Source organism: Lissotriton helveticus, chromosome 1_1 (assembly GCF_964261635.1).
Source record: "Lissotriton helveticus chromosome 1_1, aLisHel1.1, whole genome shotgun sequence".
NCBI lineage: Eukaryota > Metazoa > Chordata > Amphibia > Caudata > Salamandridae > Lissotriton > Lissotriton helveticus.
The window spans coordinates 1,150,760,540-1,150,779,489 of record NC_136057.1 but is presented as its reverse complement, the minus strand read 5'-3'; the positions used below and the strand labels follow the sequence as shown (position 1 = coordinate 1,150,779,489).

The 18,950-nt window shown below is 42.9% G+C and overlaps 1 protein-coding gene across 2 annotated transcripts in view; it reads right to left on the bottom strand.

The window, feature by feature from the left end:
- MOV10L1 (Mov10 like RNA helicase 1) overlaps positions 1–18,950 on the bottom strand; it is a 1,293,514-nt gene that overhangs the window by 812,903 nt on the left and 461,661 nt on the right. For both annotated transcript variants that reach the window (XM_078678939.1, XM_078678944.1), the window contains one exon: positions 11,652–11,743. In XM_078678939.1, coding sequence (XP_078535065.1) covers positions 11,652–11,743 — 92 coding nt within the window. The remainder of the gene's footprint in view (positions 1–11,651; positions 11,744–18,950) is intronic.

The following is an 18,950-nucleotide window of genomic DNA, read 5'->3' as shown; positions in this document are numbered from 1 at the left end:
CGTAGAAACATGGCTCAAATCCTTCATGCCACCAGGACGTCTGAATGATACTTTCTGCGTCGAGAGAGCCCACAGGGTCCCCGCGTGGATAAGAATACCGGGCATGCCGCCTCGCCCCATCGTGGCCAGAGTGCTCAATTACCGAGATCGTGACCAAATATTGCAAGTGCCAAGGGAAAAAGCGCCAATCACAAAAGATAATGCATGTACATCCTTTTTCACGTGTTACTCATACCAAGTGTAGAAGCAAAGGGCACAATATCATGCACTTAAGCAATATCTGCAAGCAATACATTTAAAATACGCTCTCTTATATCCGGCAAAATTGAAAATCATCTATGAACAAAAAAGTAACTTTTCTGATACCTCACAGAAGCATGGGAATGGATTGAGCACACTTTCCCTGACTTACCTATTAACTCAGTTTAGCAGCAGACAGAGGATTCACAACCGAGACGGCGACAATCGCAGCGACAACGCTTCAAACCAAACGATGTTAGGAGGATGCAACTCCTACACCCGCGCAGGCGCTTAAGGATCAGAGGAGGGCCATTATCTCTGCTGCCACTTTTCGAGAAACGAGATCAGTTAATGACGATGAGTCATCTACAGGAGACGCAGCTCAATGAGAACCAGACCGCAGCCCACCGCTGTTTTCCTCACTGTCATCACACACATTGAACCAACTCCCTCACTAAAATGACCCGAGTAGTACCATGCAAGGTCAGGTTCGCACTACTGCAATGAGATTACTGGGATGCAGTTTTTTTTAAAAATATTTTTTTTTCTTTTTTTGTCCTCATTTGCCTTTCCCTCTTTTCAAGGATCGCCAACCACCGTGCGTGTCTGTCGCCGAGAAGCTTAGAGTTTTAGTTGTCTCCCACAACGAGCACGATTTAATAGCATTGGTGGCAGAAGAGTCCTAAAGAAAACCAGAGGGGGGGGGGAGGGGTAAGGAGTGGGCTTGCAATTACTCCATCGAGGTTTCAACCTGTGGGACCGATAGTGAGCCGAGGAACCCAAGGTTAATTGAGTGTTATAGGCATAATCATAGGATCCGGAAAAAAAAAAAACAAACCCTGGAGCACTATCTCCACTGGACCAACAGGTCCCAAAAAGCCAAGTTATGTTTGCTACAAGATCCGGTCAAGCCTACCTTAGATGTTTCATACAGGGACATCAACCAACCACTGTGTGATGGAGCTGTTTTTTCTATCCAAACTTTACAAATTTGTCTCCTAGCCAGGAGGATTGCATAGAACAAAAAGGACCTTGCCTGGCCTGTGATGCCAGCACCCAAGCCAAAGATTATTACTGGCAGAGTGATGGATGTATGACGTTACAACGCATACTTTTACAACGCCTAACTTTACATCGCAAGTTTTACAACGCATACCATTACAACGCATAATGCTTTTGGGCGCTGGATAGTGAATAGTTTAATTTACTTTACTATTCCAACTCCAGTCCCCGTGGATAGTAGGGAAGGTGTTGGATAGTACATTAAACCTACTCCCTATCCTAGAGCGCCCCCCAGCGCTATGCGTTGTAATGGTTTACGTTGTAAAAGTTGCGTTGTAATGGTAGTTCATTGTAAAAGTTTTGTTGTAAAGGCTGTATACCCAGAGTGATGGATAGTGATATATTTAAGATAGAGTCCAGAGTTGACTTCACTTCTTCCCAGAACCGGCTGATGTGAGGGCAGTCCTTAAACATATGTACATCTGATGCTTCGATGAAATCGCATTTATTACATTTCTTTCCTGGGAGGAATTTGGAGAGCCTCAAGGGCGAGCGGTAAGCCCGATGTACTGTGAACAGGTGATTACGTCTCAACCACGCCGGTTTAACGATTTTATAGAGGAGAGTAAATGATTTTACCCAGATCTCCTCGTACTGAAGGCCTAGCTCTACCCCCCACAGCTCACCAGGTAAAGTAAGCTCCCCATCAACCTCGTCCAACAGCATCCAATACTACAAAGCTACCTCCCCCAACTCGCTCTACTAACTGCTGTTCCAAGTTGCTAGCTTTCCCCAGTGCAATTCCTTTCCGACTCAAGGCCTTGGCCCAGCTATCCAACTGCATGAACTTAAATCTAGAGAGATCAGGGCCAACCTGCTCCCGTAGCTCCTCCCATGCCTTTTAGACCCTTCTACCAGCAGCTCACCCCATCTTATAATCCCAGCATCCTTCAATGGAATAGATAGGCTATCCTTTAAACATACCGGTAGGCCTGGGGAGTTCCACACTGGTGCAAAGTTTGAATAGCAGGGCAGCCCCAATCTCTTTCTAATTTGTACTCAGCCTTTCGCCAGGGACTGAAGAATTTTCAACTTGACTTTTTTGAAGAATTTCTGGTCCCCAAATTTAAACAGGAAACCATCGATTGGCAAATCCTCTCCAACCAGCATGGCTTTAAACATTGGGCCTATCGATGAACTAGATGGTGTTTTTAAAAGCATTCTGGAGTAAGACAATAGAAAAGCCCATGCATAGTGCTGTAAATCAGGTAGTGCAAGCCCCCCCTATTCCCTCCTCCTCCTCAACTTCTTCCATGCCAGTCTGGTTGATTTGTAATTCCAGATAAAGGAATTAATCTCTCGCTGGCACTTATCCAAGATTTTCGCATCAAAGGCCAGGGGGATGATGTTAAAGATGAAAGTAAATTTGGGGAGGATACTCATCTTTATCAAGCTTACCCTACCCAATATGGTGAGTGGAAGGTGAGCCCAAGATTTTAATAGCTTTCTGCACTCGTGTAAACTCAATCAAGATTATTTTGTGCGATGTTCCAACATCTTGGGTAACCCGTATTCCCAGGTATCGCATGGAAGTGGTCACCCCAGATGTGAATTGGGGATATTCCAAGCCATTATTTCTGTTTTGCTGGCGTTAATCTCGTACCCTGAAATGCGTCCGAACTCTTCCGCCCTCTTAATAACAGCGGGGAATGCTAGAACCGGGTCAGATGTAAAGATGAGAATATCATCTGCGTAGAGTGTGACCCGCCTCTCCCACTCCTTAAACCTAAAAGAAGGGATATTTTCCTCTGCCCGCAAGACTTGGGCAAAGGGTTCAATGTATAAGTTGAATAGGAGGGGAGAGAGCGGGCAGCCCTGTCGCGTACCCCTCGTGATGTTGAAAGATTCTGTCAATGCACCATTAATTAACAGCCTTGCCGATGGAGCCCGTACATAAGAGTAATGGCTCGGCAAAAGCCTTCACCAAAATTGAATTTCTTCAAAACGGCTGCTAAGTAGAGCCAATTGACCCTATCAAAGGCTTTTGTCGCATCTAAAGTAAGGGTGGCCAATGGAAGGGAGAAAGCTGAGGCAATGTCTATTGCCCCCAACAAGTTAGATTTGATAACTGACGCCCTTTAATGAAACCTTTCTGATCCTGGTGTAAAATTGCACCAATTACATTCCCCAATCTCGCTAACATGATGGTAGCAAAGATTTTATAGTCGCTATTCAACAGCGCGATTGGTCGATAGGAACCGCACTCTGTTGGGTCCTTCCCTGGCTTAGGGATCAGAACGGTAGACGCCTCTCCCCAGGATTTTGGAGGAGCTTCCCCCTTCCAAAGAATACCATTAATATGGGCCGTCAATGTTGGGAGAATAACACCACCTAGCGCTCGATATAACTCTCCTGGTAGTCCATCAGGGCCTGCTGCCTTCCCTCTTTTAAGTTGCCCTATAACTTTGGTCACTTCAGCCTCTGTTATCTCCATCTCTAAACAGCTGCTCTGCACTGTAGTGAGGCTTGGCAGAGAGATCTTATCAAGCCACGTATCTCTTGCCACTTGGTAATTGGAAATATCCTCTCTATAAATCCCCTCAAAATAATCCAAAAAGGCACTCCCAATCTCCGAGTTAGAGATCCTAACAGCAGCCTCCCTTTCCACTTTTATCTCTCTGATATAATTTTGGACTTGGTCAGCCTTAACTTTCCATGCCAAAATCCTACCTGCTGCCTCACCAAATTCAAAATGGGAGAGCTTGCTAGCCTCCCATCTCTTAGCCACCCTCTCTTGTAAGATATCCTCCAGTTCTTTCCTCAACTCATCCAACTTCCTTTGCTCGACTGGCAAGCCCATGGAGGTACCAAGCTTCTGCTCAATTAGATACATCTCCTGCTCTAGGCTTTTTAATCTTCTCTCTATATAACTTCCGCCTGTAAGAGGCTCTGTTGGTAATACAGCCTCTCAAAAAAGCTTTCAATGCCTCCCACACAGTGGCTAAGACAGCAGATTCTAGGTTAATCTCTAAGAATGATGTAATCTCTGTTGCCAGGAAGCTAACTTCTTCGTCCTCCAAAAGAATGGTCCGATCAAAGGACTAGGACGGATATTTAATCTGCGAGTCTGATCTTAGAGTAAACGTAAGAGCCGAGTGGTCGGACAAGTGAGAAGGGAGGTATTTTATCGCAGTCAGTGAGTATTTAAAGCAATAACTAAATAAGGCATAATCAATTCTTGATTTATGCTTATATTTGAGATTCCAAAAGGAAACCCCAATTTATTACCCACCCTTTCCCTCCACAGGTCTGCCAGGCCCAACTGTGTCATTATAGCTCGAAGCGTTTGTCTTGATTTGGAAGAGATGCAGGCTCTAGAATTGGTGGATTTATCTAATTTTTGGTCGAACACGATATTGAAGTCTCCCATTCAAATTACTGGTTCTTGGAAGGTGACCAAATAATTCCTAATAGTATCCAGATAAGACGGATCGTCTGAATTTGGGCCACAATATCCTACGAGTGTACAAATCCAGCCATCTACTGAGATTCTCGACAGGAGCCATCTCCCAGAATGATCCTCTTTGTAGTCCAAAATCTGGACTTTCGCTGATTTTTTGAAAATAAAGAGGACCCCCCTGATGTTCACATTGTGATCCGTACATATACATTTATCGACCCACCTCTGCTTTCTTAATAGTGAGATAACTTCTGCTTTAAGAAGGTGTGTCTCCTGTATGACAATGATCTGAGCGGGGGAGTCTCTCAAATATTGTAAAATACGATCTCTTCTACTCCTCACGCGCAGACCATTGACATTCCAGGACATATATTGAATGGAAGTCATAGCTTTACTTCCGTTTCCATCTCCTTCACCATTGCAGAGCTCTTCCCATTGCCGCAATGAGCTGGATCGGCCACCTAGCGGTCCTACAGGACAGAATATATATGCAGCTAGGACACATAGAAAGGTTGAAAAGGACAGACTCATGAGGATTTTTTTCCATTTTTCTCCCCCACCCATGATTACGCCCACCCGTGCCCCCACTCTTGGAAAACCCTCCCAAACTGACTCCGGCCTGGTATATAGCCAGATTTACGCCCTCTAACAGCCCTCCCCCTTCCGCACCGTGTGTACTACTGGGGCCAATAAAAATAGCCTAACAAGAAGTCGGAGAGAACCCAACAGAGAAGCTTGCCTAGTGTTGGAAAGGGAGGCCATTATTTTGTTTCATTCTTATACAACTTGAAACCAAAAAAAAAAAAAGAATACATATGATTTTTGGTACTTAATAACACCTCTTAGTGGTTAATTACATCTATTCTTTCTTTTGATGTGTATGTGTGTGTATATATATATATATATATATATATATATATATATATATATATATATATATATATATATGCACCAAGTTCCTCACCAGGAGAAAAATTAGTTGCTCACCTTCTGTGATCATTAAAAGCATTTATTCATTTGCTGCCTGCAGTGTGTAAAGTTTCCTAATGCATTTCGGTCCCAACTTGGACCTTTATCAAAGGAGAGACGCCACAGCATATATATATATATATTTTTTTTTTCCCCACAATTCGCTAACCCTGTAAAGGTAAGTAACATTCAACCAAGTGCTCTCAATCCCATAGTACAGCATACGTATATAGGTAATGACTAGAACAAGACCAGGTACTAGGGCTACAGCTAAGTGACTCTATATTAACTTCCACTTTGAGAGCAAGAGTGGGTTCTGATAAACTCCAGTAATTCATCGGCCTCTAGAGGGGATCGAATATTGTGCATTTTGTTGTTGTACATTATACGTAGAAATGCGGGAAACCGCATCTGTACCGTTGCACCAAAGGACCTAAACTTGTCCTTTCTCTGGACGAGCTCCCATTGCCTATCTAGTGGAGATTTAGGCAGGTTTGACCGTACCTCGAAAGAGAAGTCTGGGCCTTTTAACGCTTAGGCTTTCAACGCGAGTTTTAACATTTTCTCCTTTAGAGTATATGTGAGAAAATTGATAAAAATCTTTCTAGATTTGGTTCTTCCAGGATTTAAATGAAAAGGATCCAGATGTATTCGTTGTATGTCTTTTTCCAGATCTTCAGCTGTCTCTTCGAGATTTAGGGAGTCTCTCAATAGTTTAAACACAAAAGCCTTGATGTTTCCATTTTCCTTTCCTTCCGGGATTTTCAAGAGCCGAAGGTTATTACGCCGTGAATAATTTTCCAACGATTCGACCCTCTCCCGCATAGCATCCCCCTCTCTTCAAAGAGTTTGGATTTTTGACTCAGCGATCTCTAGGTTAGATTTCAGCACCCCCACAGAACTCTCCAGCACCTCTGTTCTTTCGCATAGGCCATCCACTTTCCTCTCGAGGATCTCGCATGATGCCCTTATCTCATTCTGGTTAGTTTTAGAGACCAAAAAGTCGCACCTTATTTCCTCCCTCATTGATGTAATTGACGCAACGAGGGCATCAAGCCCAAATCATCCCCACCTTTGTCACCAGATAATACATTTTCTGATGCTGTTGGGATACTCTCAACACCAGCAGCGACTTCGATTGCAACTCCCGGGACAAGAGAGGGTTCAGCCATCCCTGACTTTATAGTAGAGGTAGAGACTGGGATGCAGTTCGTAAGTAATATTAATACAGATAGAGGAGACGACTCTTGGTTTCACATGCCGGAGGATGAAAGACTACCATGCCAACACCCTGTGAAGACTATCCACGACAAAGGGTCTATATTAATCCCACGGCTGGGAGCGGATGTCCACTTTTTCTCTAATGTCCATAGAGACTTGAACACTGGCTCCAGCGGGGGTTGAGGGACCTCGTGGCCGGGGGCTGGCACCCCCTCTTTAAGTACTTTGGGAGGTTGCTCTTCCAAGAACTGAAAGCTTCCCAAAGCTATATTCAGGCATGGCCCCTAATGCAGTAGCAAGCTTGAAATTAGTTGAGTTTACAAGTATTGTTTTGTAGTTTGGTCGAACCAAGTTTTACAGTTGGACCATGTTTCGGGGTGTTTGACAGGGATGTGGACGGGTTGCAACTCATAGAAATGATGTACCAACTAACATGTCTTTATCCACTTAAATGGCTAGGTCGGGTACGATACAACAATATGACTGCATAACATGGAAGATTAGGGGAATGGGATTACCACATAAACAACATAGGGTACATGCTCAATTGATTCGATGAAAGGCACATATTGTGTTCTTACAAGAAACACATCTAACAGGGCTAGAAGCCACCAAACTACAGAAAAAATGGAGAGAGCAGTTGTATAATACGACCTATTCTGCCTTTGTAAGCGAGCGGCCATTTGGTTACAGACTGGGGTCCCTTTTGCAATACTAGAGACTCGAATAGACAAGGAGGGCCGATACGTATTGATTCGGGGTACACTGGATGGTAAACCAATAGTGCTGGGAAGTTTATATGCCCCTAATGTGGATCAGGAGCCTTTTTATGCCCGGCTTAGCACACCGCTGGTGGACTGGACGGATGTTAATTGTGTGTTTGGTGGTGACTTTAAATACGGTGATCGATACGGTCTAGACAGATCCCACCATTACAATCAATATGTCATTCCAAAACATTACAGACTTGGGCGCAAGGATGGGCTCCGATGGACATATGGCGTAACCACAATAAGGGAATGAGAGAATACTCCTTTTATTTAGCCACACATGATCTTCACACTTGAATCGATCATATATAGTTTGTCACTTCTTACGCAAACTACTTGAGAAGCTTATGCGGAAAATACAATATCAGACCAAGGTGCATTCAAAATCACATTCATATGGGGCGTATTCCAGCCCCGGTCCCTACATGGCGACTAGACTCTGCCAGTCAGAAGATGGGGTATATCAGGAAGCACTAACTTCTACCATAACAAATTATTTTGAAAAATAATGGTACAGCGTCTTCGGTGGGGCTGGAATGGGAGGCATTAAAGGTCGCAATTAGGGGCACAGCTCTTAGCACCTCCACAGGAGCCAGACAAAAGGTCCACCGAGAATTGCAGGATATTGAAGACAAATTGCACATACTCGAAGCCAGATCAGCCCGAGATCCCTCAATAAAACAAGACCTCCAGGAGGCCCGCATTAAGTATGCGGAACTACTGGACCTGTTGCTTATAATAGATCACTGCACTTACCTACATAAAACACATGCAGAATCAGACAGACCAGGCACCCTATTGGCACGAATCCTCAGGAATGCTTCCCCCTCAGTACACAAAGAGCCATCAATAAAGCCTTTTATGACCATTCCAGGACGCTGTACACAGCCCCACCACTGATTTACTCTCTAGAGATTAACGCATTCCTGGAACACTAGAGCTCCCACAGGTATCAGATGAGAATAAAAAAATGCCCGCTGAACCTATACCGCTGGCGGAAAGAAAAACTGTGATCAAGGGCCTTCCTAATAACAAAACTCCTGTGGAGTTGTATGCACATGTTACATGCAACAACTTGCCCCACAGTTGCAGATATAATATAAGGAAGCCTACGAGACAGGCACCTTGCCCCCCTCTACGACTAAAGCACTAATAACCTACCTTACCAAGCCGGGGAGGGACCACAGTCAACTGTCCGCATACCGCCCGCTCTCCTTGTTGAATGCTGAATATAAGATTTTGAGTAAAATTCTTGTTAATTGTTTCCAGCCCCTTAACCAAATTGGTCTAAGTGTACCAATTTTGGTACACTTAGACCAATTTGGTTTTGTCCCTGGGCGTAGTACGTCTCTAAATATACGCCGGCTATGTAATGTTATGTTTTACTGTACTGCAGAGGACGCAGAAGAAGGATGTGTCGCACTAGATATTGCTCAGGCATTCGACACCCTCAGCTGGGACTAGATGCTGGCCACACTACTGAAATTTGGGATTCCACATGCCTATTCTCGCTGGGTCCAAGTATTGTATCATAGCCCCACAGCTAGGGTGCGCACAGGGTCGCATATATCAGAACCATATCACATCCAACTGGGGCACAAGACAGGGATGCCCCCTATCGCCCATATTGTTTGCGCTCGCCCTCGAACCATTGGCTTACAAACTTCGGGGGTCCTCGATGGGATGGGGTATAAACATGAACAGCACACGTCATGCTGTATCACTTTACGCAGATGACATCATTCTATATACTAGGAGACAGCTAAACTATTTGGACACTGTTGCCCAGCTCTTCACGTAATTTGAACACAAAGCAGGGTTAGCAATTAATTACAAAAAATACTACGCCTTCCCCTTTGGCGCTAATATGGAAGAGCAGATGATACCATTTGGTAACCGTGATTTAACAATAGCTCATCACACCTTTAAGTACTTGGGGATCCAAATTTATAGAACTAAAAGAGATCTTATAGAAGGGAATCTACATAGGGCCATTAGCTTTTTGAGGGCTCAAATCACGTTCTGGACGTCATTACCCCTCTCGGTGGTAGCGAGATTAGCAACTGCTAAAATGGTTATGCTCCTGCGTCTACTTTACTAATATACCAGTGGTAATGCGGAGAGCAGTATTTCCAACACTGAACACACTTCTTACTAGCTTAATATGGGTCTTAGCGAAGCTACAACTCCCATCAGACGCTGGAGGGATGGGGCCCCAGATTTGTATGTGTACTGCTTATCATAACAATTGCAGTGGCTCGCGTACTGGATAGCATATCGAAATCAGCAGGAAATTGCTTATACGGTGCACATGTTAGCTCAGGGTACACTGCACAGACTACTCTATCTGGGTAGAGTTATGCCACACTCTGCGGGAATTCTTCTTCGAACTGCACTCACATACTGGAAGCAGACACTAAATTACACTAATATCCTCCCTGCATACGCTCCCAATATACAGTTATTTATTCCTACCAACCTAGGAATACTTGCTGCTCGCATGTTAGAACCCTGCTTGCAAACCGGAGTGACAACAGTGGGGGGTTTATTTGGGCACAAGATGCTACTCACACACGCAGATGTCACATACGAATGAGGGACCCCGGAGACCCTATTCTTGACTCCTGCAAATGTGACGCACTATGTCGAAAGGCACTAGGCACCTGATGGGGCGGAACCAAATACACATGAGTTGGCCCATCTGATGTACCTTATGGGAACGGGTAGTCATTTAGCTTGCTGGCTATATCGGGGTATACGCACACACCGTTCCTCACCGCTAACTGCAACACGCACTAAATGGGAACAAGACATTGACAGACCACTAACAGAGAAAGAATGGGCAACAATGTTAGAATACCCAAAACGTGCATCTCGCAACACCAGTTTTAAATGTATCCAATATATGATAACAGAGAGGGCACACATGACTCTGCATAGAATACACACCATTTTCCCTACCATTCAACCATCCTGCCCTAGATGTCCGGACAAGGACGTATATGTACTACATATGCTTTGGTCATGCCCTAGTCTAGGAAGATATTGAGGTGGAATAACTGCTACTTTAAAGGAAGTTGTAGGAGATATAGGAAGGCACACTGTAGAGACAAGTATACTAGGATTATACAGAAGGTGAAAAGAACGCAAAGTGCGTAACAGATTTGCAGACCGGGCCTTACTCCTTGCCAAGCAAGGTATTACTAGGCGGTGGAAATCCCCTGTGGTGCCATCAGTACCCAGTTGGAAGGAAGAGGTGGAAAAATAGGGACTGGCTGAAAGTGTAGCAATCGGATGGGAGGAACAAAGCAGCCTGAGAAAGGAACCGATTGCTATGAGTTGGGACCTCAAACTAGAAGCTTTTAAAGCAGCCGATACCCTTGTCATATAAGGCCCTGTACATGCCACCCCAATCCACCACTTTGCATTAGCTTGGATGGGAACACCCAACCTCATGACAGAGGGATAGGAATTGCTGGGCTTAGGCTTGATCTAGTTCTCCATTTCCCCTTATTTCATGAAGTACCCACTTACCTGGATAGACATCGCGCTTTTAGCTTATTACAAACTCGATTTTAGCTACATCATTTTTGCTCAAAGATTAGTACGATTCTGGAGCGGCCCTTCAGCAGGGGAGGGGAGCTTGCAAAAAGTGTATTACTTGAGATACCTGTTTCAGGGAAATAGTACAACTATTGTAACAGCTGGACGGAAAGATATGCCATACTTGGGCAATGGCCCTTATGCCGCATCTCAAATGAGTCAAGATTATAAATGTGGCACATGATTAAGTTGTGAAGAGACAATATGCAATGTCTTTGGCCACTGTGTAGATATGTGAGCTCCTGCTAGCAGATAACTGTAACTTGAATATTTGATTTTTATGTACTGTAACTGAAGAAAAATAAATACAAATTGTTTAATATTTTTTTTAACTGATAATGCTCAGTCTTGCAAGATTATTATTTTGATTTAAGCCTACTGCTTACCTACAATTGCAAAATTCCACATCCATTGGCTCAAAGTTGTAGTTTTGTTCTAAAGCAGGATTCACTTTCAGCGTAACTTCTTCATCATGAATCTGTAAAGGACAGCTATACTTAAGTGATATCATGGGGTCTACGTATGCCATCACAGACATGCACTAGCCAACATATTTGCACAGTGCAAAATAGAAAAAAAGAGTCTGGCTAAAAAGAAGTATCTCACAGCACCGGATATACCCAAGATCAGGCAGTTAACTTGCACAGAATTCAAATATACATTTTGAGAAATAAATGCTTTTCTGCGGAGTCAGAAAATAAACTTTTAAACACTTTTGGAAATGGACAACTTTTTATGACAACGGAGTGATGAATAAGTTACTTACCTTCAGTACCACTGTTTTTAATGAATACTCTAAATGTAGATTTTTCATCTTGTGATTCACCCTTCGTTCTAGACTTGATTCAGAAACTCTAGCAATAACTTATATGCAAGCTCACAGGTGGTGTAATCGGTGTCTATCACACTCCAACCTATCTATCTTCAGACACGACAACAAAGAGGCAGATAAAGGAGAATCTCTGCCTTTTGATGTCAGTTTAATCATTATTTCTCTCTGTGTGGACTCAAAGACCTAAAGCGTAGCAGAACGATTTAATTGCAGCTGCAGTCCGTTAAATCTAGTTTGTAACCTTATTAAATCAAAAATGTCCACTCCACAAAACAGATAAGGTGGATGGCTGATAAGGAAGCTGCGGTTAGATAGAGCATGCACAATAAAGAGCTTCACTGATTGAAAGTAACTTATTCTGTGGAAGTATACTTCTAAAAGCACATTTCTCATCTTGTGAAGCAATCTAGATGTTAAAGGCGTCCCTTTGATCCAACCAGTGTAGTCTCTCCTCATCCTTAGCAGTGGCAAGAAAAGAACACAGGAAGTGTGATGGATTGCCTCGCATACAAAGGGGAAAAAAGTAATGGGCGGAATGACTGAATTAATCGCAGACACTGGTAATTACTCTCCGCTGCATTCCAGTTCATCTTGCTATTGCCCACCCTGCCAACTCATACAGGAACCGGCCTTGGTCCTCTTTCAATGGGAGCAGTCCAGCCTGAACTGCCAAGCTATTACACATGCAACCCCAGATGTGTTTCAGCCTATTTCGGTCGCTTTACTAAGGTGCAGGTCACGTGCTGTGGCACTGAGTATCACTTTTTTGGATTACTCAGTGCAACACCCAACGTCAGACAGATATACCTAGACACGAGTCCCATGTTCAATGAGCCTCTGAAATAAAGCCCAAACATGCCGTAACAAGCCTGACGTTGCTTTTGTTCCGAACGGACCAGGCCTGAGACTTCAGGTTAGACTGTCCCTGCTAGAGGAGGATCAATGGCAATTTTCATCTGGCTGGTTCATGTCTGAGATGGTATGGTGGGCAAATGTATGATGGGCAAACAAATGATGGAATGCGAAGTGGCCGAGTAATTAACAGTGGTTGACCATACCTGCAGTTCGCTGATGCAACACGCAGATGTAATTGCAATAATAAACACCGTTTGATCGTCAAGACACACACACTACAAATATGAAAAGGTTTAAAAGAGCACATTTCAAGAAATCTATAACTGCGGTATAAAAAAGGGAGCAGGAGGAAATGTATATGGAAGTCCTTTCAAGAGAAACATCACAACTGGTGATTTGAATTAAGAGGGCTGATCAAGTAAATTAAGACTGGCTGAAAGGGCAAATAAGTAACCCTTAAGTGGCCTACAGCAAAGGCTTTAGCAAGCCAAAAAAGAAGATTACATAATCCAGCCTGTAGAGGGTTAACCTGTTCTCCGTTCCGCCCAGTGACAAACTTGGACCAGTGGTCTGAATACACATCTCAGGTCAAAGGGCGGCTGGAAGTCACATTTAAATCTACAACCTTTGAAGGTAAATTAAAACTTCTCAGTTGACAGCCTAATCTCCACGTATCAAGATGCAGATTGTGGAGATTCAGGTGTAGCACTTTGTCTTGCTGCAAATACAGCAGATCCTCCCAAAGACAAAGTCAAAGTGAGGTGCAGATGATCAAGGTCAGTAGATAAGGAGTACCAGACTCTCTGGCCAAATCCAAGGCCATCTGAATCAACTGTACTCAGGCCTGCTGAATTTTCCTTGGGAATTCGTGGGAACAACAGCAGAGGCTGAAATGTGTATAGGAGGCTGGATCTTCTAGAGGCCCAAAGAGGAAATTCTAGACTGCAGAAGGCTACACATTGTGTGTTTTTGGAGGTAGAGTACATGTCAACAGAGCAAAGAGACCCTGCGCTACTTCTGGTCGCAGATGCTACTTATGACTAAACAAGATGTTCCCTGGTGAGTTCTGCGTCACACTCCAGAAGAGTAAGGAGCACATGCTCCAAAAAGGGAAAGAGGGAGATAGAGATAGGGTGATATTTGTTTTCAACAGTTGTTAAAAGACCTGGAGTGGACTTTTGCAAGTACAGGATGGCGTAGCGCTGAACAGGAACACTACAACTCACTATCAAGAAGGGAAACAGAAGACAATGAGTATTAAGTAACGGGACAGGAGTTCTATACTAGGTAAGCACGATAACAAAATCATAATACAGTCAGGGGTAGCTCCTAAGCTAATGCGGAGGAGTGTCACCACAGATGTAAAAAGAAAATGAAAAGGATAATAACGCAACATTAACGTTACATTATCATTTTTTTTTCTGCAAGGAGCAAGCCAGGATGGGGCAGGGTTGGGCTCGACACAGAGAGAGGGACTGAGGGAGGAGCAGTAGCTGCTGCTGCACCGTGTAAGTGTGCAGGATGGTTTGGCCAAACTGTCATGTGCACTTTGCATGTTCTCCATCGGCTGTATTGTACAACCTGGGTGGAGGACATGCACAGTCCACCAGTCGCTGTCTGAGCACCAAACCACGGCTCTCAGACCAATCACCACAATGCTGTCATGGTGACAGCAGCGTCATGATTGCCTTAGGGAAGCCTGGGAGCCTAAGTGCTGGTGAATTGTGCTCCTCTCCTCCTGCAGGTAGAATTGTAGTGGCCAAACCAAAAAGGGGAAATCTGAATCAAAGTCCTAAAAGCACGTTTGCAGTCATTAAAGCCTTCTCACATCAGAGTTAGTACCAAAACTATAATCGAGAGGGATATTAAAGCCAGTCCATGAGAAAACCAAGGGTCAGTAGAAGGAATAGGGAGGAACGAAATTGAGGGAACCAATAAAGAGGAAAAAAAATAAAGGTGAGGGAACGGTATTATTGCTGCAAACAAGAGCCTCAAGCGGAAGAATTGAAAAAAACAATGTTGCCAGACACGGCCATCAGAGTCTAGAAATACTTTATAGGATTCTGTCCTCTCTGACCCGGTAGTCAACTAGTGGTCTTCAGGGCAACGTATTTCAGACCCAACCATGGAAGCTAATGCACTGTATTTCCGGTCAGAAAACATTGTGTATTGAGCGTTAGCCCCTCATAGTTGACCTGCTGTTGAGTATTTTATGTTACTCTTGTATATAATTGTATGTAGAATCAAGTGTATGCCATACCTTGTAATATGGAATGGTGGGGCAGTCTGAGTGAGGAAATGTAGAATGTTAAGGTCATAAGGAGTTGAGCCGTGGATGAAAAACGTGCTGCGATTCCCTCACCAGTGGGCCACTTAAATGACACATAGAAATAAACCTACGTTTATTGTATTCCAGACGGCTCCTTCAAGTCATTTCAATGGCGACGAGTGCTGGTTTGGTGTCGGCCCACTGTGAGGAGATACCCCACTAGATGTTATTTATCATAAGATTTTCAATGGAAGGCTTTCTGTATTCATCTCACTTTCAACAGATTTGTGCTGTACATCTCTGACTGCTACGTGGTGTTTTAAGGTACGATTTTACCGTGGAGGTGTGATTGTGTACATCGTATGATCAACAGTCGTTTAGTAACTTTGGCACGTGGTCCTGCATCCAGCAATTTAATGCTTTGCTCAGGTGACCATTGAATTGAGTTTGGAGAATGATATTCTTCTAAGACATGATTTGTTTGTTCTGCCTGTGGAACTCGGAAGGAAACTCGTTGACTTAGCTCATATGGCACATCCTGGGATGACAGGCACTAAGAATTTTATTAAACATTATTGGGGGCCAGGGATGGATGCTTGTGCTGAAAGGTTCTGATTGATTTTTGATGTTCTAGGAAGGAGCAGTAGATTACTAATTGTTCTTATAGAAAGTTTTTCTAGATGGATATACCACACATTTGTGGAAAATCACACTACTGATGAAGTATTGAAGGTATCAATGGTTTTCCTAAAGTGCTCATGTCGAACAATGGGGTACAATTTGTTTCATCCAAAATGGTACTGTTTCTGAATAAATGCGCTATCAGCACCGAAAGACTTTGTATTGTCCTAGGGAAAATGGTCAAGTGGAATGGGCAAATAGATTTGTAAAAGAGGTTATTCAAGTAGATTTAAGCAGTAACAAGAATGTTTTAGATTTTTTGAAGGAGAAATTGTGGTGACATCATACCACACCACATTCTGCAACTGAGGTGTCTCCATAATTTTTGTTTTAGGGGAAGGGAAAGTCGTACTTTGCCTTCTCCTTCTTTTGAAAATTTTAATGACGACAAGAAGGTGGCAGAAGTAGTGGAATAAGCTAGAGGAAATCGGGCTAAAGCACAAGGAGTTGGAAAAGAGAATCATGATGGAGTGCATAGGGTCAAACATAAAAATATTAGTGCAGGAGATTGGGTACGTATTATTACACCTGGATTGCATTGCAAGGAACGGTCTGAATTTTATGGTCCTGTTCTGGTGGAAAGAGCAACTGAAAGTGCAGTTCTGCTATGTCAGAAGGGTTGGTGGAATTAAAGTTCAGCTGTGCTTTTAAAACCAGCTCAGGAGCAATTGTTTGACATGTCAGATGAGGAAGATTCTTTCTTTTGTATGGAAGGAGGGAAGTGGAAAAGCTTCGTCCTCAGGTTTCCGATGAGGCAGAATTGTGTACTGATTCTTCTGAACTGAGTAAGAATCTTTCGCAGGAGAGTGTTAATATTTAAAGGGATCAAACTGAGTCTTGTGGTTTGAATGTCACCAGTCATGGAGGGGATTTTTCCTCAAATAAAAAAAGAGAAGACACTGGGACATTAGGTGGTATTTATCAGATGAAAAGAGTCAGCAAATTGCCTAAAAGGCTAGAAGATTATGTGTGAGGATAACTTATTTGTCTTTCAGGCTTTAGGATTTATTGTTTGAATGAGCTCTTTTTATTTTTTTCTTCTTCTAGCTGTTGTGTTGTAGGAACATAAAAAAAATAATATATAGTTATTGTGTTATAGGTACATATAAAAAAAGGGCACATGAATAGAATTGTACGTAGAATCCTGTGTATGTCATACCATGTAATATGGAATGGTCGGTTCAGGAGTTGTTGAGCTGTGGATGAAGGATGTGCTGCGATTCCCTAACCAGTGGGCCACTTAAATGACACTTAGAAATAAAACTAAGTTTATTGTATTCCAGCTGGTTCCTTCTCGTTGTTTCAGTTACGTACATCTTGGAGCAGAGTCTGACCAGAAGAAATTGTAGAGGAGTAAGAGGTAGGTGGTCAAATGTGGGGAAAAATACATGTGGAACAGAAAACTAGGGAATATCCCAAAGAGGTATACAAAGTGTAGTGATATGAAAGTTCTGCCACCGGAATTCATTTGACTAATCTTTCTGAATGGCTTATAAAAACGCACCTCAAATATCGTTAATGGGTTTTATTTAGTCTGTCCGTCTGCATGGGGATGATAATTAGTGGATATAAAATGTACTACCCCTGAGTGTTTCAGCAGTGGTCTTTGAAATAGAGATCCTTTGTAATATTAACATCAAGATATACATGCAACCTGACGATTTCTTGGAGAAAGACTAATTCATAGTGGAAATCTTTTTTCTGTGTTTGTTACCTGGTCGGTAAGTGGTCTCATAGTAATATCAAGAAAATAACAGAGACCACTAGCCATAATCTTATGTTCAGGCATTTCTTTGATTTTAGATATTGTAAATTCTTATAATCTGTCTACATTATAATCTTATGTTGGGCCTCCTCCAAACAATGTCACAAGTGAGTCAAAGGCAAAAATTCTCTATCATTGAGGGTTTGAAACTAATATTCTACAGGATGTACAGCCCAAGTGTATGGATATTTTTGTGTAAAGAAGGCTCGAACCGCAAGATAAAAGGTAACTCATTGTTCAAATGTTTAAAAACAAGAGGATAAAGTGAAGGCCTCTTTAAAACACTCTTACCTGTTTCTTTACCCAATCACAGAGAACTCCCTTCTGAGTAAGTCAAGATATGAGCCTCACAATCTCTGAGAACTCTTGCACAAAACCTGTGCAGATATGAGCAAATCCCAGAAACAGCTGGATCTCTTTCACTGATATCAGAGATAGCCAATCCTGTACCACCTTGAATTTATCTTGTCCATTTAGATTCCTATGTCAGAGGTCTTGAATCCCAGAAAAACCACTTCAATGAGACATTTTACATCTTTTCGAGCAAATAGTATTTCGGCCAATTTTCAATACTTCTTTGACATGTTTTCAATTCTTTTCGAGGGACTCCAAAATATTATGTTGTTATTGATGTAAACAAACACATATCCCCAACACATCCCTAAAAATGTAATCAACAAAGAGCTGAAACAGTGAGTGTTGAGTAAGAAGTACTATAATATACAAGTATGATGGCAAAATGCTAATGCACCTTACCCGGTAAGAGAGGAGGCATCACTGTAACTTATCCCCAGGCAAACCTGGAAACTTGCCTGAAGAACTGAAGGTGAGTTGCACAGCTCGCTATCCGCAGGGTGAATTGTAGTCGCCAAACCAAAAAGGGTAAATCTGTAGCCAAGTCTAAAAAGAAGATTCGTACTCAGCTATTGTAAAAACTATGGTGGAGTCAAATATCAAAGGAATGAAATTAGGGGTGCGAACTAGAGCGTCAAGCAGAAGATTCAAAACTAGAGATGTTGCCCGACACGGTCTTCTTAATCTACTAACACTCTGACCTGGAAGTCAACTACTGGTCCTCATGTGTCCAGGACAGAGTTTTCTATAGTTTAAATCTCTTTATTAGGTTTGGATGTAACACATACACTCAGCTACAACCAGGGGCCGATGAGGGTAGCAAAGGTGGAGGAACAAGACCTGTGGTGGGGAAGGAAAATGTATTTGACTGAAATGCTTAACAGAGAGACAGGAAACATTTTAACTATTTGCTACATGGTCGCCTTGAT